Source organism: Procambarus clarkii, chromosome 35 (assembly GCF_040958095.1).
Source record: "Procambarus clarkii isolate CNS0578487 chromosome 35, FALCON_Pclarkii_2.0, whole genome shotgun sequence".
In the NCBI taxonomy this organism is placed as follows: Eukaryota; Metazoa; Arthropoda; class Malacostraca; order Decapoda; family Cambaridae; genus Procambarus; species Procambarus clarkii.
In genome coordinates, this window is record NC_091184.1 from 32,827,522 (window position 1) to 32,851,566 (window position 24,045).

At 42.0% G+C, this 24,045-nt stretch overlaps 1 protein-coding gene across 1 annotated transcript in view; it reads left to right on the forward strand.

The window, feature by feature from the left end:
- Window positions 1-10,918: 10,918 nt before the first annotated feature.
- LOC123768393 (procollagen-lysine,2-oxoglutarate 5-dioxygenase 1) overlaps window positions 10,919-24,045 on the forward strand; it is a 19,106-nt gene continuing 5,979 nt past the window's right edge. The window contains 9 exon segments of the mRNA XM_045758868.2: window positions 10,919-11,098; window positions 11,868-12,142; window positions 13,251-13,324; window positions 14,754-14,851; window positions 16,154-16,588; window positions 17,867-18,015; window positions 19,577-19,701; window positions 20,448-20,570; window positions 21,872-21,976. Of these exon segments, the coding sequence (XP_045614824.2) occupies window positions 11,044-11,098; window positions 11,868-12,142; window positions 13,251-13,324; window positions 14,754-14,851; window positions 16,154-16,588; window positions 17,867-18,015; window positions 19,577-19,701; window positions 20,448-20,570; window positions 21,872-21,976 (1,439 nt within the window). The 5' untranslated portion in view covers window positions 10,919-11,043.

Genomic DNA, 24,045 nt, shown 5'->3' on the forward strand with positions numbered 1-24,045 from the left:
ATGCTCGATCCTGCAAGCACATATAGGTGAGTACATATAGGTGAGTACACACAATGTAAGCGACACTCGGATTTTTCAGTTCGTGTGGCTGTGCAATTAAGGAAAACTTTGAAGTGAACATTGTCAGCAGAAGTAGTACAAATTGCCGGCCGTTGGCAGGCGTTGTAGTGGAAATGGTAGAGAGAGAGAGAGAGAGAGAGAGAGAGAGAGAGAGAGAGAGAGAGAGAGAGAGAGAGAGAGAGAGAGAGAGAGAGAGAGAGAGAGAGAGAGAGAGAGAGAGAGAGAGAGAGAGACAGACAGACAGACAGACAGACAGACAGACAGACAGACAGACAGACAGACAGACAGACAGAGAAATCATGTGTGTAAATCTTCCATAGTGCGGTAGTTTTGACACTCACCTCAGAAGGAAAAAAGCCAAGGTTCGAACCCTGGGCAGGGTGGGATGGCTAGGCACCTGTCATCAACGCCGCACGCTAGTGCATCAGTTCAACTAGCGAACTTAGTTGATATTATATTGAACTAGCGATATTGGTTGAACCTCATATCCTTTCACTTAATTTGTCCTCGCATTTGTTCATTTGTTTGTCTGTTATACTCACAATGGCTTACTGCTTTCTCCCACTTACTACCTAGCCTAAAGCAAACTCCTAGTGCGAGAAGAACCTTGACACCTTTGACACTCAACTCAATTCCCCAACATACCCGGAACAATACAAGGAGCACGGGCTATGGCGAGCCCGTGCTCTTTAATTTCATTATATTTATACACGAACATATATTGTCCCCATTGGCTATGGAAAGCCAAATGCGCCATCTGCATAATCTGACAGCGGCAAATATAATATATGCATAACCTGACTACAGGTTAAAAACCCCAGAGCGATTTTTTCCCGCTTGCATACAGACACCTGATTTGTAGACCAACAACGCTCGTTGCGGGGCACGAATCATTCAGTTATCCTCAATGAGTGGCCCTAGCACTCTCAGGCATATTAATTAGATCAATTATTCGACAATTCAAAGTCTACTAGAAGGAAAATGAGCAATTAAGGAATCACTAATCTCTCTCTCTCTCTCTTATTAAGGATCAAATGAGCTAATAAGCCCCAGGGTTATCTTGAGGTTATCTTGAGATGATTTCGGGGCTTTAGTGTCCCCGCGGCCCGGTCCTCGACCAGGCCTCCACCCCCAGGAAGCAGCCCGTGACAGCTGACTAACACCCAGGTAACTGTTTTACTGCTAGGTAACAGGGGTATAGGGTGAAAAACTCTGCCCATTGTTTCTCCTGCCGCCGACTTTGTGTTTGTGTTCATTTTGTTGCTTTTAGAACTTTGTACTTAAGGTGTTTTAGTGTGTTTATTTCCTTTTGTACACGTTTCGTTTTATATATAATTCATTTGAATATTATTTCCTTGTAATATTTCTGTTAAGAATACAATGGTGGTGGTGTCATTTGTACTCGCGTGCTTGTTGGTTCTTTAGTGTAGCTGAGGTAATTGGGCAGTGTGTGCCGCCTCCTCGTTTGAATGTGTGTTTTTTTGTATGTCTGTGTTGTTTGTTGTTGCTTCGTGTTTGGTGTGTGTGTGGTGGCGAGCTCCATTCATGTTGCAGTAATTGCACAACAATGGTTTATTATCAAATATTTGTATTAATGCTGTAGTGTTGGTATACTTTGTTCCGTGTATTTAGTTCTGTATTTTGTTATTATCTCTGTGTATTGCTGCGAGTGGTTAGCCATGTTGACCAGACCACACACTAGAAGGTGAAGGGACGACGACGTTTCGGTCCGTCCTGGACCATTCTCAAGTCTATCTCAAGTCTCAAGTCAAGTCTCTCAAGATCTTATTCTCAAGTCATTCTCAAGTCAATCGAGTTGAGAATGGTCCAGGACGGACCGAAACGTCGTCGTCCCTTCACCTTCTAGTGTGTGGTCTGATCAACATACTTTAGCCACGTTATTGTGACTCATCGTTAGTCATGTGATGATTTAGTGTATCGTCAGTTCTCATTGTCTGATATGTTCTTTGTACTTAAAAGTATTTGCATTGCTTTTCTATTCTTGTATTTGTTCAAACTTATGTTACTTTTAAATAATAAAGAGAAAAGAAAAGCATGATACAGTTGACACACTTGCAAAACCAGCCTGTAGCAGATGAAGATTGAAATTTAATCTAAGTTATTTATTAACACTGACCAAGAGAATATTGAAAGAAATGTTTGGTGAAGATCTTGTCGACCTAACGAGCACATGAGAACCAAGTACTTACGAACGTGTACATCTTTCCTCAATCTATGACGGCTTTGGTTACATTTATTAAACAGTTTACAAGCATGAAAACTTCCCATTCAACTGTTGTTATTGTTATAAACAGCCTCCTGGTGCTTCGGCGCTCATTAACTGTTTAATAATTGTAAACAAAGCCGCCAAAGATTGAGAAAAGATGTACAGGTTCGTAAGTGCTTGCGTAAGTGCTGTCGTGAATCTGGCCCCAGGTTCGTAAGTGCTTGCGTAACTGCTTTCGTGAATCTGACCCCTGAACGCTGCAGCGTTGAAAACTATTTTGAATACCGAGAAGAAACGTTAATACATGGGGTTAAAAAAGATTTTAGCCGGCAATGCAAACAACGGAACCAAGAGATGAGATGATAATACTGTGGACAGTACTGAGTGGACAGCGCTCGGGGTTCGTAGTCCTGAGGTTCCGGGTTCGATCCCAGGCGGATGCGGAAACAAATGAGCAGTTACTTTCACCCTGATGACATTCTTGATGAAAATCCTGTTGAAATCCTAATTCTTTCACCCCGCCTATCCCATAATTAGCTCTACCCCTCCCCGCCCATTCATCAAGCTCTGGTCAAGCTTACTCCCATCCCCTCACACCCTTCCTCCACCTTCCCCCCTTCCCTTTCACCACCACACCAACCCTCACCATCACTCCTACCCCTCCCCCTTCCCCCCCCCCCCTCCATCAGTGTATGCAATAGAATAACTTGTAATGCTTCTGTGATTGGTTTTCAAGGGAAAGATGAAATATATTTAGTCATGCTGAAGATGGACCTGTAAGTGTAACTTAAACTTGTAAAATCACTTCCCTGGCCCTAGTGTGGTTGAGTGCTCAATAAGTCTCTACATCATGTGGTATAACAGTTCTCTAACACCTGCCAACACAAGGACACGTGGAAGTGTACAACACTGTGTATGATCACTGTGAGCTGATCACTGTGAGCTGATCATTGTGAGCTGATCACTGTGAGCTGATCACTGAGAGCTGATCACTGGCCAGCACCGTGAATGATCACTCGTGCGTGTACAGAATAAACTAATGAGTTTATTGGATCTTGATCGACCTAACGATCGTTTAATGGAACGATGCCATTAAACACTTCACTGGTACCGACTCACAGGAGTCAACAGTGATTAGCGACCAACCCAGCCAACTCACGTGACTCACTCAGTAAGTGTTTACCCATTAGTGGCCTGGTTCTTCCAGCGCATCATAACTCTACGGGCTCACTATAGCCCGTGCTACTTGGAACTTTATGTTCCAGGTAGCAAATCTTAAACAACAACAACAGCATCATAACTCATGGTAAGCTTTACGCACTAGTTTTTTCCCTGGAACACAGCCCTACAGTCGGTTTACAACCAGGCACCCAATAGCTACTGGGTGAACAGGGGCGAACAGTTAAGACTATCCTAGAATATCGCCTAGAGCCCTAGACTATCCATCCCAGGCCAGGACTAGAGTATTACCTGTTTTTCATATAGTGCCTTTATTAATGGCCACTCTGGTATCCTCTGATATCATAACCTGTACACTGCCTCAACTTATGGCCCCCATTTTTATTGCAAAAAGGCCCCCAGGGGGCCATGGCCCTTAGTATGGGATCGAACCAGTGACTTAGACCAAATCCCTGGCGAGGCGAGTGTTACCAGAGCGCCACCATGGACTATTTTCCAGTCTCACAGCTAGGAACCGTCCACGACTGGCTACACTTCTTCCCATTCACCGACAATGCTAAATCAGTAGGTTTGTTAACTTTGTCCAACCATATCAGTAAAGCTCGCTAAATGGTTCCATCAGCCGACCTCAACTTTCCCCCGTAACGCTCGCTAAGTGGTTTTATTTACATTGGTGCCGTCAGTAATGCTCGCTGAGTGGCTGTATTTACTATTTCTAGTCATCGTCAGTAATGCTCTCTGAGTGGCTGTATTTACATAACGTGGCCGGGTGTGCTTGTTTGCGTGTGTCCGCTGGGTCTCTTGCAGCGCAATGGTTGGAGCTAATGGGCACGATGCCATTAAACACGCGCTGGGAGGCCCTATCAGCACAGCTTCCTCAGTTGAAGGTGTGATAACTTAGAAGTTTTTCCTCTTGATTGGCTGCCCTGGAGGTCATTAGGGATGTCATTTGTGAAAGAAAAGAGAGGAGGAGGAAGAGAGTGATAAAGACGGAACGATAAATTTGAATAAGTGGACTCGTGGACAAAGACGACGGTACAGAAGGGCAAAGAGAAGAGCCACTGACATGCCGAATGGTTTGAATGTGTGTGTATGTGTGTATATTGTCACATATATAAGCTTGTTAGCTCAAGCTTCAGCTCCTCTGCCCCGTCTTTTCATCTATCAGTAGTAAATAATCACACATGTATATTTTAGCTAATATGTACTGTTGACCAGACCACACACTAGAAAGTGAAGGGACGACGACGTTTCGTCGTCCCTATGTAATATGTACTGATTTACACATCTCTTGTCTCATATGACACACATCTTTAAGCACATGAATATATCCTTCAAAGATTTAAATCGGATACATAGATCCTGCAGCATACATGGAACTATCCCAAGCGTGCATGTATGGCCATGCAAAGGAAAGATAAAACGTGCATGTATGGCCACGTATACATGGCCATACACCCGTTCTCACTTACATTTAGACATGCACTTAGTGAAGACACTCAAGTGACCTCACTTAGAGCAAGTAAACACCTCTCACTCTTGCGTCTTGGGGCCTCCCAACGAAGCCAAAGTCCTCGCCGCTTCTTACACATTTCTCTTCCATTCCTCCGTGGCTAATTACCATCGTTAAAGTCTAACACTAACAGGATAATGTTACCTCACATTGATCATCTTTGTTAGACTACATTTATTCCGTACAGAATCTAATTAGCTTTTAATTATCTCGACTGGCTGCGGTTAATTAGTATTTCCAGGTCAGATGAGACACAATATTGCTTCCTCTTATGCGAATTACTGTAATTGGTTGGCGGGAGTTATTATTTAGCTCCTCACGTAACTTCCTGTTATTATCTGGCTCTTTGTGACGTAACTGACATTATCTGGCTCCTTGTGACGTAACTTTGACATTATCTGGCTCCTTGTGACGTAACTTTGTCATTATCTGGCTCCTTGTGACGTAACTTTGTCATTATCTGGCTCCTTGTGACGTAACTTTGACATTATCTGGCTCCTTGTGACGTAACTTTGACATTATCTGGCTCCTTGTGACGTAACTTTGACATTATCTGGCTCCTTGTGACGTAACTTTGACATTATCTGGCTCCTTGTGACGTAACTTTGTCATTATCTGGCTCCTTGTGACGTAACTTTGTCATTATCTGGCTCCTTGTGACGTAACTTTGATATTATCTGGCTCCTTGTGACGTAACTTTGACATTATCTGGCTCCTTGTGACATAACTTTGACATTATCTGACTCCTTGTGACGTAACTTCCTGTGACTGACCCTGTAAATTTGTTATATGCATTTCTATTTATAATTTAACTTTGATATTATGAGCCGTTTGATGTCATCCAGGAAGCGAGATCCGAAGCCTGGATATGTTGGTTAGGTGGTTCTTGACCCGTGTTCGGCCGCCTCTTTAAAGCAGTGTTGTTCTTCCTGCAAGCCATTTGGGGCGTCTGGACCCCCTCAATAATTTAATTTTACACACAAAGCAGCAGGGGAGGTAGCTACCCCCACCACCCCAACAGCCTCCTCCTCCTCCTCCTCCCACCCCAGAAACCTCCACTCCGTAAAGACCTCAGTGACCCCCTATCAGCCCGAGAGCAAGGAGAACCCTCTACCTTGGCTGATACACCACACACACAAGGTCCGACAGAGGGTATATTGCAATATAAACACACATATATATCTGGTGTCAAGACAGACCAATGACAGACAGACATTTACCCACTGCGTAAATGATTCGACAAATACACTGACGTACTATCCACTGTGTCGTATTTATACCTATTAAAATGATCTACCAGCATTTCCGTAGAAAAAAGTTTACATTAAACGAATTTATGAGTGTTTTATCTAAAGATAGAAAGTGAAATTAATACTTTTTAATAAGGAGAAGAATTCCCAGGTGTTTACATGTAGGCAGGTGGAAACAAAGGAGATTCCTGGGCGTTCATTAATTAGCTGCAATATCCGATAAGCCGTTACATTCCTCCAACTGGTCTTGCTTTGTGATCCTGATAATATCTATTTTTGGTTATATCTTACCTTGGCTCGGAGACGTCGAAGTTGTAATAAAAAGCTTTAAGAGAAATTCTCATTTTACATCAACAAGCACATGGGGTCGTTCAAACAATGAATTGTTAGTAAATGCCTGTGTGCCCCCCCCCCCCCCCACCGTATCTTCCAACAGATAGTTGGAAGACGGAGCACAGGAGCTGAAGCCTGACCGAAGCTCAAAACACTATTAATAACTAAACCACAGCTACACGACCTCCAACAAGGTCTTTACCGCCTTGGCTGACTCTCCCGGGTCCCGGAACATTAGTCCAACCACTTAACGGCTGGACGATAGAGCGACAGTCTCGCTTCATGCAGGTCGACGTTCAATCCCCGACCGTCCACAAGTGGTTGAGCACCGTTCCACCCCCCCCCCCCCCCCCCCCGCCGGTCCAATCCCAAACCCTTATCCTGATCCCTTCCCAGCGCTATATAGTCGTACTGGCTTGGCGCTTTCCCCTGATAATTCCCTCCCCTCCCTACCTGAAATTCATGGATGGAGATCGCTCATCACCCCCCCCCCCCCCCACGGAGTTGCATAGGTATCCTCAGAACCCATGATTTTCTTTAATGAAAACAGAATATGGTAATCGTGTCAGGGAAGACTCTTATAAAAGTTGCAAGCGAAGTTACTGTTATAAAAATAAATCCTTGCTAAAAGGGGGGGTCCAGGAGCTGGAACCTTATATACTCTATGACCTTCCGTGTGTCACATGGGGAGGGGAGGGAGCCATGGGAAGTTTGGGTGAACTTGTTCGACGGTGACTGACGGACTTTCAGATTTATTTGGTTTCTTGTAGACGAGAACAGGAAGCCTGTTTGGATTATCAAGGTCTCCGTAATCCAGGGGTGGCTTACCCACGGCGGCACGCAGGCACATGACGGCATTGTATTAAAAAAAATGGCACGAGGCATGCAGTACCGCTAATTGGTTCTTTAAACCCCACCCAAAATAAATATATAAATAATTATTAGGAAAATTTTCGGAGCAGGACAGTGGAATCACCTATTAGAACGTTGCATTTTGACTTATACTCTAAAACCAAAAATTGTCGTATAAGAAAATGGAAGCAGCTCGCGAAATTTATATACTGTCCCATTTTCTGCTTTGGGTTCTCTGGTAGCCTAGGATAAGGGCACTTTAGTACTACAGTTTCTTGAAGTAGGGAAACCTGAGGACGGGCTGAGAATCCAACCAGCTTCCTGGGTTTGAGATTCTCAAAACTTATTCATCAACGTGGAAAAAAACAACTCAGAATATGGGGAGAATAATGGGGAGAATATTAAAGAATTATTGATAGAATGTCCTCCTTTCCTGTTCGACGAATTTCGACGAAGATAAAGGAGCATTTATTCAGCGCATTATGGTATTCCTACATTAAAAACACGGTGACATATAGAGTCTTAAAGTAGAACAAGTAACAAAGATACTGCGTGATGTTATTTCTTATCCCTGTCGATTAGGGCGCCTGACAGCTGCTTGGACAGCGCTTCGGATTCGTAGTCCTGAGGTTCAGAGTTCGAACCCCAGTGGAGGCAGAAACAAATGGGCAAAATGTTTCTTTCACCCTGATGCCCCTGTTACCTAGCAGTAAATAGGTACCTGGGAGTTAGACAGCTGCTACGGGCTGCTTCCAGGGGATGTGTAACAAAAGTGAGGCCTGGTCGAGGACCGGGCCGCGGGGACGCCAAGCCCCGAAATCATCTCAAGATAGCCTCAAGATGAATACACTGATGTTACAGCATGAGCTAGGCTAGCCATTATTCCTCAGTCTTTACGGGGTGATGAAATATGGAAAGAACTGGTTAACATTTTAACGTTACCTAAACATATTAAATGTGGTGGAATATGCAAGGCTGTAGTTCACGAAATATCTAATAGACAAGTTGTCGTTTCATTAAGTTTTCATCACAACTGCTGGTACACCCAGTATGTCTGGTAAAAAAAACAGCAGGTATTGTAAATAAATAAATTAAATGTTTTGTAAGACTTCAGAAAAATGTTTTGGTAAAAAGTCATGTTTTGATGAAACATGTTGGACATTCACTGATAGGCTTTAACTGTATTGTTCAATTCAATTTCTTTCTTTATTATGCACCCCATACTCATCCCGTGGGCTGTGGTGGAAAGGATTTCAGAATGAACATAATCGGTTCAGGAACTGAACCCCATAGATCATTTAGCTAAGCAAGTAACAATCTTTTGAAGCTAATTACACAATTATTAATGTTATATATGCATGTACGTATATATACAATCATTTACACAAATATATATACAAATCGATAATCTTTTTTTCTTTTTGTATCACAAGTGATTCAACAAGAGGCTCACAACAGTCACTATACAAGGCACTTTACATTTATGGTGAGTTCCCAGTTATTAGTCTTACTCCACACCCACCATGATGTATTGTACAAGAAGGAGGCTTTTTGAGAAAAAAAGTTGGTCATAAAGAACTTGAAGTGATGAACACTGTAAGCAAAGTATTTAATTTAATTTCTCAGAGTGCCTTGAACAAAAAAAATTGACTGAGTCGATGAATTCGGTGTACACAGGATACTTATGTACAACAACGTTCATTGCCTTGGAAGCGGTTCTGTCCTTAATTTAAAATAATTTAAGTGTTTGAATTAAACCTTTTTTTTTACGGACAGAAAAATTAGTATAGCTATTTAGGACGAATCCCTCCTCTGACATACTATTAAACAGTGGACGGCTTGCTAGGCTTTCGGCCCCCTATGGATACTTAGTTCCAAGATGCTCTGCAGTTTGCTGCAACTCTACCAGTTTACATTTAAATAAAATTCCCTCCCTTTTTGTGTTCTAGAATTTTCTGAATTTTCCCCTTGTACTCCCCTATTACGCGTCTGTAATATATATATATATATATATATATATATATATATATATATATATATATATATATATATATATATATATATATATATATATATATATATATATAGTTGTGCAATAATTGGCTGTTGATTGCTGGTGTTGACTTCTTGATGTGTAGTGCCTCGCAAACGTCAAGCCGCCTGCTATCGCTGTATCTATCGATGATTTCTGTGTTGTTTACTAGGATTTCTCTGGCGATGGTTTGGTTATGGGAAGAGATTATATGTTCCTTAATGGAGCCCTGTTGCTTATGCATCGTTAAACGCCTAGAAAGAGATGTTGTTGTCTTGCCTATATACTGGGTTTTTTGGAGCTTACAGTCCCCAAGTGGGCATTTGAAGGCATAGACGACGTTAGTCTCTTTTAAAGCGTTCTGTTTTGTGTCTGGAGAGTTTCTCATGAGTAGGCTGGCCGTTTTTCTGGTTTTATAGTACGGCCAGCCTACTCATGAGAAACTCTCCAGACACAAAACAGAACGCTTTAAAAGAGACTAACGTCGTCTATGCCTTCAAATGCCCACTTGGGGACTGTAAGCTCCAAAAAAACCAGTATATAGGCAAGACAACAACATCTCTTTCTAGGCGTTTAACGATGCATAAGCAACAGGGCTCCATTAAGGAACATATAATCTCTTCCCATAACCAAACCATCGCCAGAGAAATCCTAGTAAACAACACAGAAATCATCGATAGATACAGCGATAGCAGGCGGCTTGACGTTTGCGAGGCACTACACATCAAGAAGTCAACACCAGCAATCAACAGCCAATTATTGCACAACTATATTCTACCCACCTCAAGACTCCGCTCCAATATATATATATATATATATATATATATATATATATATATATATATATATATATATATATATATATATATATATAGTACTGCTGCTTGCTTTACATCTCAATATGACAACAATGAGGGCAATTCTGCTTTGACCCTGAAGCGTAACGAATGTACGGAATTAAACTACATAGTTCCACAGCCATACGGGGCGCGCTCAACTTGCTTGTATAAACAATTCTCCACAAGTTACCTCACGCCCGAGACTGATGAACACAACTTACCTTGGTACGCCAGGCTTCTGAGATATAGCTATGAAAACAGGACATGGGAACTTACCTCAAACATTTTTTGTTCTGTCCCTGAAGGCGTTTAGCAGTTTCTTACCTGTAATAACATAAAAAGGAATAAATCATATGATTTAGAGAAATGCCTTCATATGCCGGTATTTAAATCCCGATACGCCACAAACATAAAAAGTTACATAATGATACATTTAATTTTAAAACAAACATATAAGCAGCTCTGGTGAAGATGTCCTTTGAGGATGAAGAGGTTGGTCACCTTGTCTTAGCTGATGACGTAGATGGAATAAACAGTGAAGTTTTCCTGAAACTAACAAGGATATTTGGCAAATAATTCCAAGCCATAGCACGTTCACCGCCCGCTGGCTCTGACGTGGACTAGTGAGTGCTGCCGTGGCCGCCCAGTGGTCGGTGTTACTGAGTGTTCCCTGAGGTGTTGCTGCCGTGGTGTTCCCTGGGGTGTTGCCAGTGAGTGCGCCGTGTGGAGTCCTGTAGATCAGTGCGACACGACCAACGATGGTGAAGTGTGTATTGTTGGTGGTGGTGGTGTTCTGCGGTCTTGCTCAAGCAGGTGAGTAGCGTTAGGATATTAGGGGCCAACATACACATTCTGTGACCGGTGGCGGAAAGGTTACAGTCACATAATGAGCTCAGGAACTGCAAAGCAATGTACTGTAGCTAAGCAACATATATTTGTGGAGAACTCTAAACAGTTTTAATGTACCTAGAATGTACCATTCCATGCTCTAGCCAACCCACACGCTCCTCTGGGAACTGTGGGTAGTGCACACCCAACGTTCCACCCTTCCCACAGTGGGAAGAAATGTTAAGGTCACATTTATATACTACCTTCATGTTTCACTCTCTCAAATTAAAAAAAATCATATATACTGTAATGGAAAGCTTAATCATTACCCAAAAAATAATTGAGAAAAATACAATATTTCGGAAAAATTCAGCTGGCTGGGCAAATTGGCCTATTAGAGGTAAAACACACACACACACACACACACACACACACACACACACACACACACACACACACACACACACACACACACACACACACACACACACAATGACATATTAATCTCTCTTCTGAGGATTTGTCTTAGATCTGATAACGCCCTTTCAACAGCATCTTCAGTAAAGTCCGCTATCAACTTAGCGGTTCTTTCTATTAATGTTTGTCTCTCGCGGTTGATCTAATATTAGGTAAAGCAGCAGGACTCGGTCCTGTGGTTATTATAGTGTTGGCAACGTCTCGCTGCCAGTCCCACGAAATCAATTGTGGTCGTCACAAAACTGTTACATGAATATCGGTTTTATTCTTTTCTTAGGGCAATCACATGAAAATAAAGTTGAAGTGGAAAAGACCAAAGGCAATACTTTAGATGGCTCAGGCTTGAGCAAGAAAGAGGAGAAGAATCATGTGAAGGAAGAGAGTAAACAGGACAATGAGGAACATGAGGAAGGTGACAAAAAAGAAGAGGAAGAGGTGTTGGAGGGCGTGAGGGCGCGTGTGGTGGTGGGCGTGGAGACCGGATGGCAAAAGGGCCGAGTTGAGGAGACCCAGCTCGTTGCTTCTGCCCAAGCCTTTGGCTACGACATCCAGGTGGGTGAATGTCAGTGCAGTGTCCTTACAAAGGTTCTTCGAGATGACTGTGTAATAACAACAGCTCCAGGACGTCATCGTGTCAGCTGTCACACTTTTCACTCACTTGTTACGATGTCCTGAGTACAGGAGATCGTGCTTACACCATTTTTGCCTTGTCTCTTCTCACAATCTCTTTACCGGGCCTTTCTGCTCTCTACTTGAGACAAAATACACCAAAATAGTCAAATTGGACTGCTACAGAAGTGGAGCAGTCCAGCTTTCCTCAGAAGTCAAACTCAAGCGATACTGTGCCAATCAGAGACTCCCCAAAGTCGACCTTGCCAGGCTCCTTCCCATCGGTTGAAGATGATGTCACTGGTGTGACATCACAGTAGACCAGTGCCTCCTCCTTCTAGGACATACTAGTAGAAACCAGACCCAGGCCAACATAATAAATACAACTATATCTAAATTCTACCTAACTATACATGCTCTACTAAACTGTATTGACATTAAATCAGTCCAAAGCGAGTCTGTTAGTGAAATACCTCACACTAGGGAGATGGATCTTATGCAGGGGACTGCATAGTGCCTCATATCATGCAACAACAGTTTTGTACCTTGTTGGACTTCTCTACTTATATACCAGTTAGTGGGAGATTAGTTTCACTCGGCGACCTCAGCTAGAGGCGGTATATTAGATTTAATATTCATTAAATCTCCCAATGACCCGGATAGCGTGTACTAACACCAGCTGCCACATTCTGCGTCCATGAAAGTGATTTACAAATTATTTTTAAAACAAGAAATCAATTTCAACAATTGTGTTCACCAGACCACACACTAGAAGGTGAAGGGACGACAACGTTTCGGTCCGTCCTGGACCATTCTTAAGTCGATTGTGATTGTGAGTCGGACCATCATCACAATCGACTTGAGAATGGTCCAGGACGGACCGAAACGTCGTCGTCCCTTCACCTTCTAGTGTGTGGTCTGGTCAACATACTTTAGCCACGTTATTGTGACTCATCGCCTGCAACAATTGTGTTTACAATGTGTTAATGGTAGTGTGTAGACTGTCGCATGATTCCATCACAGACTGGCCCATTGAGCCCTTCCCCTTCAGGTGCAGGGGGGCAGTGAGGTGGCGGCCTGTGACAACCTCGACCTGGATTACCACCTCATAATTTACCTGCCCAGGTGAGCAACACGTTAACTACACCGCCTCCGTGTTGTCCTCTATTGCAATCGTATTTTTTGGTTATATTTATTGTTCATGATAAAAGTGTTATGTTGCTGATAGTATTATATGTTCAGGATTAAAGTCTCTTCATCTTATGTTTTTTGTACGCACATTCTTATGAATAAAATTATTATTATTATTATTATACTTGCTGGTTGGTCAATAGGCAAGAGTCGCGGCCCTAATTAAATAACCAAAATTTGATAAGACTTAGACCTAATACCAAGCAGGATAATGGGTGAAAGTAATAACAAAATTCCTGAGAAAATGGTCAGTGGGTTATCGAAGTCTGCGCGGTCACCCATCCAATATATGCCAGAAGCAACGTTGCTTAATCAGATTCATCAAGTGACGCGCACATTATCCTCATCGTCATGTTATTGATTGCTAAAAGTAAATATAAGGATGAAAGTAAGGCTGCGGTGGTGGAGAGGGTAAATTACAGGGCGAGATGGGGAAGTGGTCGATCAACACAAGTTGAGGGCAGCGTGAGGCTGAGGAATGAAGCTTACATGGGTGTTCTCGTGCAGTTTATAACAAGCTGTTCCTATAACATAGGGTGTGTGTATATTAGTTGTAACTGATGATGTTGTAAAGATACCCAGTGAGATCTGAACAAAAAATAAATTTATGCCTTTGGCAATCGTTTTGCGCTACCGCTCGCAGGATGAGTTCAGGGGTACACAATAAAGGATAGGAAGAGATGCCTCCAGGGGGCTGCATGCAGCACAGAGTGTCGACTCCGTTGTGCATGAGGCGCTGCTGTTGCATGGACACATTCAAGAAAGATTTAGATCAGTATAAATGAGCAATCTGAGAATCGTGTTATGTTATGAAGATAGAGCAAGGTATGAATACATCAGGGACTCGTGCTCAGATGGTTCGGTCGCGGTGGAACAAATGGATGATAATAGTCTGAGGAAGAGATTATAAATGTATGAATCTGAAGGAAAGAGAAGATGGATAAGCAAATGTGTGAGGAGGCGAGGAATGAGTGTGTACGGAAGCGAAGATGAGTGTGAGAAGCGATGATAGAGGGAGAGTTTGAGGAAGCGTAAAATGAGTGAACAGCAGAGGGAATGAGGGCAGGTAACCACAGTATGTGAAGATGGAAAGTTTTCTTTGTTCATAAAAGGCTAAGGAGAGCACCGTGCCCCTGGTCTTATGGTGTGAGGGCACTGGTTCACCGTGATGCAGGAGTGTGGTGGTGCTAGTAGTTCTTTAATATGTGCAATAAGATACGGAGTATGGACGAGTCAACTTTAATACTAACATTTAATACCATATAGATTCCTTTTTATTTCGTGCCGATACCCCTCGAGGTGGAGGTGATTATAATAATAATAACAGAGAAGTGAACACTCAATGAGCGGTCGCTGCCCCCAGGAGTGAAGGAGTGATACAGAGGGAGGCTAGATGGTTAGCTCGAGCCCTTCAAGACGCTGGAGCCACCATCTTCATCCCACCCAACCCAGCCATCAACGGTAAGTACCCACGTCAACAGTTTACAGTTAACTTGTTTAAGTAAACATATGAAACTAATACAATAATGATACGATAGGATGATACAACAATGTTGGTGTGTACTTAAAGTTCTTATGAAGCCACTACCTCGCATGTAGCGTTTTTATTCCCGCAGATGAGTTGCAGCTTGGTGTTTGTTAGTTATCTGCTTGAATTTACCAGAGAGCCAACTTATGTAGTGGTCTTGACATGGATGTGAACCCGGTGGCTTGTCAAAGGTCCCTCCATTTCTCCAGATGAACTATAAACTGGAGTATTACTGTGGTATATACTGCTTCGGCGGGTAGTCGATCCCATGGCTTTTTACTCTATGGGTAAAATAATATCTCCTGCTTGCTGTCCTTGCTTGTGGCTTGTTGAGTTTGAAGCTGTTGCGCCTTGTATGTATTACATTCGACCATTTAAGTAAATCGTTTGGATTAATATCATTCAATTTGTTCAGTATATAAAGTGTCGACGAGATCAGCCGTCATGTCTGGTTTGTAGTGCTGTTACGCCTGAGTCTCTCATCCGTTCCTGGTATGAGAGTTGACTTAGTTTTGGGACCATCTGTATTACTCTGCACAGAAGCTTTTTCAAAGCAGTTATGTCCTTTTGATGGTGAGAAATTCACTTGAATAACCACTTTATTTTCCTTAAAGTCAAAGGGTTCGTTTGATTATTCCAAAGGTTTAGTTAGCTCTTTTTTTTATTGCAGTTCCTACTTGTTGAATAACTTTCAGTGAATGGTGAACCCAACTCCTAGGTCTTCATCAGTATGCTGCATGATAGTGTTAGTATTATGATAGTTATGCTGTGCCTTGTCATGCTCTACTTGCAAGGTCGTCCTTTTGTCAATATATCAAAGTATATATCGTCCCCAAGATGGAATCTTACGGAACTCCACTCAAACGTCCAGAATGTTTGTGTGATCCAACAGAAAAAACAAGAAAATAAACTTTCCCAATACATCACCTTTATTTTCAGGCCAATTGCCTTCATGAATATCTTAAAATTAAAGAAAATTCATCAAATATTTAGAAAATTCTCCTGTTTGAAAACGTCTTTTGACTGGTAGAATCCAATCCGCGTTCAAGAGCACCCAAGACGCATGCATGTAGAGTTGGCGGTGCCACGGTGTATAAAGTATATTGTTCAATACATTTTCCAGATAAATCTGAACGAGAGTTTGGTCCGTCATGTTCTTATTATTCATGTATACATCTGTTTACTCCTTTAGTTTCCATAATGTAGGCTGCGCCTTGTGTTTTCTCCCGCCATAGCCTTGGTGGGGTGGCGGCGGGCGGTACAACAGGCTGCGCAGGACGCGGGAGTCGACTCCCTGGCGCACCTCGTGCAACATCTCCACTCCTCGGCCCACCTGCGCAGTAACCACCGCGCGCAGATAGACACGCACAGTAGGGTGTTCCATGTCCTCGATGATAACTCCAGGGTGAGCAGTGATGTGTTTAGTGTGGACGGTGACGTGTCTAATGAGGGCGACGACGTGTCGAGCGAGGACGACGACGTGTCGAGTGAGGGTCTACACCTCGACGTGACGGAGGACAGGTACGAGCTGAAGGTGGAGGGCCACGCCCCGTCTGTACTCCTGGCCACGCCCACCAGTGACCACGCCCGTGCTCTCCTACTGTCTCTCTCCGACTACCTGACGCAGGAGCACCTCCCCGGCCGCGGGTGTCGCGCATGCGCCCCTGAGGGTTGGTAGTCCATCGTTGTACCAACATTATAAACAGTAATTATACTGCACGTCATCCAAATATTACAGTACAGTAGTTACTGTGGATGGAAGTACAAAATATGGACTATTACACCCCAAAAAAATTACGTTTTGTACTATTCATTGCATAGAGGGGTTACAAAAAAAGAAAATTAGAAGCAAACCTGACTTTACCAAGGCCTAGTATAATTTTCAAATCTACTAAATTGGACCTAAAATTTCACATTTTAGGCCTAGGACAGGTTAGGTTTGTTTTATGGTTACCCTGCTTCATTTCTTCTTCAAGTTCAAGTATGTTTATTGAGACAAGAAAGAAATACATCTCAAAGGGATAGAGTAGCTTAGGCTATTTCTACCCTCCTCATTTCTTCTTGTGCCCTCTACAACTCGAGTAATACGAAACATGAACAATTCTGGGTACAACAGTACATATTCTGTACATTCCATGCATAGTGGCTATAGGTTCTATCAATCTCGTAGGATGGGCTGAAATAAGATACATAATAAAACTGTCACATTAGGATTATTGTTAAGAAATCTAGAGCGAAGTTTTATAATGTAAATACGTGACTGACGACAATAAATAAATGCAATAAGTGTTTAATTGTGTCACTGTAGAGGAATAACACTCGTAATGCCTCCAGTCACTGACAATAGGGCTATTTGCAGTGAAAAATATTATATTATATTATATATATATTATATATTTTGACGGACGCCACATTTTCAACACTGTACTCATCTTCACTACTATCTTCAACACTGTAACCATCTTCACCACACACCCTCACATTTTCCTTCTCCTTCGTCACCTTCCCTGCCCATCACCACTTTCATTGTCCTCCAATTTTCCCGACTTTCAAACCCATCCCAATCTTTCGACTTCCCTGCCCTTCACCACCTTCCCTAGTCTTCACGGTTTTCCTTTCAACCTGTAATCTTAATGGATAATGATTATTTTATTTAGCGAGACTGGAAATTATCATGATTTACCATTTAAAGCAAAGGGGTGGGCGTGTGGGGTCGACCCCGACCCGCCTATGACCCTCCCCGGACAAAGATCAGTCACCCCCAACCTCAAACAGACATTATCTTTTATAGATATGGATCAATATTAATGCACAGGGGTAAACTTTGGTCCTTAATTCTGTTCAGAATTAAAGAATTGTAAAAGGTTATAGACTAAGGTGTCGTGCAGCCTCAGTCATCGTGGGAGTTGATGGGCCATAAACTGTAATCTAACGTTTACCTGCAACAGGAGAACCGACCCGGGCAGCGGTAGCGCCGGAGGTGGTGATGGTAGGTGTGTTGATCCGGGAACCTCAAGCCTTCCTCAACATCAGCCTCCGCTCCCTTCTCTTCCACGGCATACACCCTAAACACGTCCATTTCTACGTCCACAGTCAGGTAGGTCTACATTCACAGTCAAGTCCCTCTCTATGTCCACAGCCAGCCACAGCCTATTGAGCCAGGTAGGTTTATATCTATAGTCAGGTAGGTTTATGTCCATAGTCAGGTAGGTCTATGTCCATAGTCAGGTAGGTCTATGTCCATAGTCAGGTAGGTTTATGTCCATAGTCAGGTAGGTCTATGTCCATAGTCAGGTAGGTCTATGTCCATAGTCAGGTAGGTCTATGTCCATAGTCAGGTAGGTTTATGTCCATAGTCAGGTAGGTCTATGTCCATAGTCAGGTAGGTCTATGTCCATAGTCAGGTAGGTCTATGTCCATAGTCAGGTAGGTTTATGTCCATAGTCAGGTAGGTCTATGTCCATAGTCAGGTAGGTCTATGTCCATAGTCAGGTAGGTCTATGTCCATAGTCAGGTAGGTCTATGTCCATAGTCAGGTAGGTCTATGTCCATAGTCAGGTAGGTTTATGTCCATAGTCAGGTAGGTCTATGTCCATAGTCAGGTAGGTCTATGTCCATAGTCAGGTAGGTCTATGTCCATAGTCAGGTAGGTTTATGTCCATAGTCAGGTAGGTCTATGTCCATAGTCAGGTAGGTCTATGTAAGCAGCCTGGAAGATCTATGTCCATAGCTAGAGGTCCCTGTTTACGTCCTCAGCCATGTATAAGCGTCTGATTTATCCTGAGCTCTGCACATACTGAGGCTTCTTTGAAAACTGTGTTGTTTCCCCATCTAACTCGCCCTCATTAACAAAGGCCAAGCGGCCGTTAATCCAGTAGCCAAATTCCCTGTCCATGAATGAAAAAGTTTACATACGACTCCCAATTGGTGACATTCAAACAGTGCTTCACTGACAACCTCTGTCCGAATTGCGACTTCGAAAATGCAAATATAAATAATCGCAAAACAGAATCTAACCTAACCTCGGCCGATCCATACACGAAATTTTAACATATAATGATAATTCTTTATATTTGAAAGATATAAATTTTTAATATAGAGTACGTTAAAATTGACGAATGCGTCTTTGGGGTCGGCCACAGCTTGGACAAGCATAGCCTGAGGACGGGTTTCCCATATACCTATATATCTATAATCACTTATGTACTATTTAAAAAACCTAGGCACCTCAACCACAACCAGATCACTTACCACACCCATAACCACTACCACACCCAACGAGTTCACTACCACTACCTCAACCACAACCAGATCACTTACCACACCCATAACCACTACCACAACCAACGAGGTCACTACCACTACCTCACCCACTACCACACCCACAACCTCGTTTAATAGCAAGGCCGAACAAAATGTTTTTGTCAGAAGTTCCGTTTTGGATATATATAAAGAAGAATAGGGGTGCAAAGAACGAGGCACATGATACCCATTTACAGAATACGATGGGAGGCAGTAGGCCTATTCATAAGCATTTTTCCATATAATGTCGGAATACAACACTTTATTGAACAATAAATGCTGAAATCTTATGAACTAGCATTCAACTTAAAATGAGACAAAAGCCAGGTAATAATGTGCTTATTCTCCCATCACAGGTGGAGGAGTACCAGGACGTGGTAGAAGGCTTCGTGGATACCCTCCGTCGAGAGGTGAAGCATGTGACGCTGTTCAAACCTCACGGGGGAGTCGTAGACGAGGCTCAAGTTCGATATATGCTTCTGTAAGTGGTTCGTTTGTCTGCCTCGTTACAGCCCGTACTATAAACAATGGTCAAAGTCCATTTCATGCACCCGCCAAACCCCCTGTTTATGAATGAAAAGCAGTTTACACACGACTCATAACTGATGACGTTCGAGCACTTCCGGAACAAGTGCTTCACTAACGAATTTTGTTCGAACCACAACGCTGCAAAAGCTTCACCCACGTACTACAAATACAAATAATCTCCAACAGAACCTAAACACCTAACCTAACCTATGCCTATATATGCACAATATGCTAATATATTATAATATTAATTTATTTTTGAGAAAATTCACGTTTTGAATGAACAGCATGTTAAAATTTATGAATGCGTCTGTGGGGTCGACCGCTGGATGTAATGGACTTGAGTCGAGGACGGATTGTCCACGTACTACAAATACAAATAATCGCCAACATAACCTAAACACCTAACCTAACCAGTGCATAAATATGTACAGTATGGTAATATAAAATAAATTTAATTTATATTTGAGAAAATTCCTGTTTTGTATGAACAGCATGTTAAAATTTATGAATGTGTCTTTGGGGCCGACCGCTGGATGGAATGGACTTGCTCTGAGGACGGGTTGCTCGTTATATTTAACTGTGCGTTTCTATATTTGATTCAGTTATTGTACTTTTATTATGATTTGGTGTTGTTTTTTATATATTTTTTTATTTATTGATGTAATTATAGATAATAACATGATAATACCCCGGCAGAGAGGAGTGTTTGCGACTCGGATGTAACTGGTACCTGCATGTGGACTCCACAGCCTACCTCAACCCTAACATTCCCGCCATGTTAATGAATACAGAACACCCAGTTCTGGCTCCCGTTCTCAGGTAATACTATTATTTTCCCTACGAGTTATACATATGTAGTGTTCAGTGTTCTTCTCACCCAAGTTATTGGTAAGAATTGCTCGAAAATTGAGCCGTAACTTTGGTACTATGAACGGAACTTTGAGTTAATTTTCTCAGGTAATTATTGTTCTTTTTTGAAGTCTAAGTTGGTCTCAATTTTCGAGGAATTCTTATCAATTTTACATATTACGTACAACGTTTCCATATATATTTAGTTCCCGCGTCCACTGCCGGGGGCAGTTACTCTGTTAGGCTTATCGAGGTCCCCCCCCTATGCCTGCGACTCTCCATTTTGCAGGATACATCCCACAACAGTCGATAAACACCCAGGTGCCTATTTACTACTTGGTAAACAAAGTCATCAAATGCAAGGACACGTTCCCAGACATTTAGCCCTGCCCAGTAATCGAACTCTGGTTCAATCGTGTGTGAGCCGACTGCACTAGGCTATGCTCAGGCCGGGCAGTAGAAACATTTAAGACTTAGTTTCCCTAGATGATCCATAGGCTCGTGTTACAAGGTGATGTGATGATGAAATACCACGCGCGACATCTCGTAGTATACAGTAACGGCGGAAATTTTATTGTGGCAAAAAATATGTAATTGAGCTTCGCGCCATGTCTGTCTGATTTGTGTAGTTGATTTTCTACCCTAGAAATTACCAGCATTTGCAATGGTAACCAGCATATGTACATTTTCTTCTCTCTTCCATAGACAGGATTTGAGATAATTCATTGTCGAGGACAGGCAGTGTATATATACATATACACTTGTTGCCTGTGTATATATAAACTTATATCTTGATCCCCACCCCAAGGTCGGACTATTGACCCTCCCCAGGAGGCAACCCCACAACGAACTGACTAACTCCTGAGTACCTGTTTACTGCGAGGGTAACAGGTGCATTAGATGATAGGAAATGCGCCTAACCATTTCTGTCCCGCCCAGGATTCGGACCCAAAATTCCTGATTATGATTCGAGAACGAACCCGACTGTACTACCAAGACCCAGATATATTAGGCTATATATATGGGTTCTGTAGTACAGTAGTCTACGTCCTCACAACCGGGATAGTTCAGTCCGAGGAGAGTTCAGAAATAGTCCGAGGAGAGTTCGTTCCCCAGATAGGACAGAAACGGTTTGGCACGTTTACTTTCACCTAATGCGTCTGTTCACCAAGCAATAAATAAGCACCCTGGAGTTTGGCAACGTTTGTGGGTTGCATCCTGGGGAAGTTCAGTGGTTTTGTGCTCTTAGATGATATCTATTGTCTTCACAGAATACAGCAAGGGCCGGAAGCATCGTTCTGGCGTGGCATGGAGGCTGGGAAGCCCAGGCTTTCCTGGGACCACGCCCACATCCTCAGTGACCAGCCAGGAGCCAGGTTCGTCCATAGTCTGGTTCACTTATTATGCAACACCCATACCCATCCTGTGAGTGGTAGTGTGAACCCCATACCCATCCTGTGAGTGGTAGTGTGAACCCCATACCCATCCTGTGAGTGGTAGTGTGAACCCCATACCCATCCTGTGAGTGGTAGTGTGAACCCCATACCCATCCTGTGAGTGGTAGTGTGAACCCCATACCCATCCTGTGAGTGGTAGTGTGAACCCCATACCCATCTAGAATGGTGGTGAACCCCATACCCATCCTGTGAGTGGTAGTGTGAACCCCATACCCATCCTGTGAGTGGTAGTGTGAACCCCATACCCATCCTGTGAGTGGTAGTGTGAACCCCATACCCATCCTGTGAGTGGTAGTGTGAACCCCATACCCATCCTGAATGGTGGTGAACCCCATACCCATCCTGTGAGTGGTAGTGTGAACCCCATATCCATCCTTTGAATGGTAGTGAACCCCCATACCCATCCTTTGAGTGGTAGTAAAACCCATACCCATCCTGTGAGTAGTAGTGAACCCCATACCCATCCTGTGAGTGATAGTGAACCCCATACCCATCCAGAGAGCGGATACATATACAGTATCTTAAGAGAGAACCATAATAGCTTAAAAACCTTTACTGTGAGAAGTGATCTATCAATGAGTTGGTGAGTTGACATAAAATGGTGAGCACCGTTCAGTTGTTCTTAGTCATTTGGTATCTATATAATAATAATAATAAAAATAATATAATAATAGTAATAGTAATAATAATAATAATAATTTATTATTATTATTATTCTATGTAATAGAACACATAAACACCACACCAGCAATAAATATCTCTTTGATATCCCCAGAGTCAAACTTAATCTGCGTAAAGGCTCCATGCAAATAAAGGGACCTAGTCTATGGAACTCACTCCCTAACGAATTGAAAAACTGTCATACTTTTGCCTTATTCAAAAATAAAACCAAAAAGTACCTAATTTCATCTTCATAGTTTCCTACCTAGTGCTTGAAACTCGCACTGTATCTAGTGCTACCCAATTTCCCAAAATATATACCTATGCCATACAACTTTACCATTGTAATCATTGCTTGTTATCTTATATGTTATAGACATAGTTTGCTACATTACATCTTGCAATAATCCGTAAATGTACATGTGGATAACCCTTAAATTTACTTTAATGTACCTACTTTATTTTTTTATCAAATTTCTTATACAATTTTTTTTATACTACAATGCATTTTTATATCGTCTTACAATGTACTGTTATACTTTCTTACAATGTATTTTTATACTTTCTTACATTGTACATGTAAAAAAAAATTAATTTTACTAGAAATTACTTTCTTAAAATTATATGTTAGATTAAGGATCTGCCCGAAACGTTATGCTTGCTAGTGGCTTTACAAGAATGTAAAACTTCAACTCTTTGTACTCTTATAAACGCGATGTACCTTCTTGTATATATATAAATAAACAAAATAAATAAATTATTATTAAAAAGTATAATAATAATATTATTATAATTAATTGTTATTATTAATTATTTTTATTAATTATTATTATTATTATTATTTAGTTAAAAAATATACAGAACTTCATACAGTGATTAATTATTGCAGAAAATGCTTATTGAAGTCAACAAGCCTAATTTTCTTGATGTCATATTTTCAGAAACAAATTCTGATGTTTTGATAATATTTTTGTTTTAGTGTTAGTGTTCAAGATTTTCAAATAGTGTTTTCGATAATTAGGCCTGCATTAATAACTTTCCGTTGATATCCAGCTGTATTTATTATAGCAAACTCCGGTTGATTGTCAATGGACTTCCACTCTGTTGGCAATCCTCTTCCACAATATACTTAAATTTTCCGCTCTACCTAAGTCTTACTCTTATCCTCTGTTAGATACAAAGGAAAGCTGTTCATCTGATCTGTTCACCTGACCATACATCTAAGCTAGAGTCAACGATAGCCTCCTGCCACAAAATTGTCACTTTCTCTTGTCTACTGCTACTTTTATTGTTTTCGTTCTCGAGAACGTTTGGGTTGTGAATTTCTC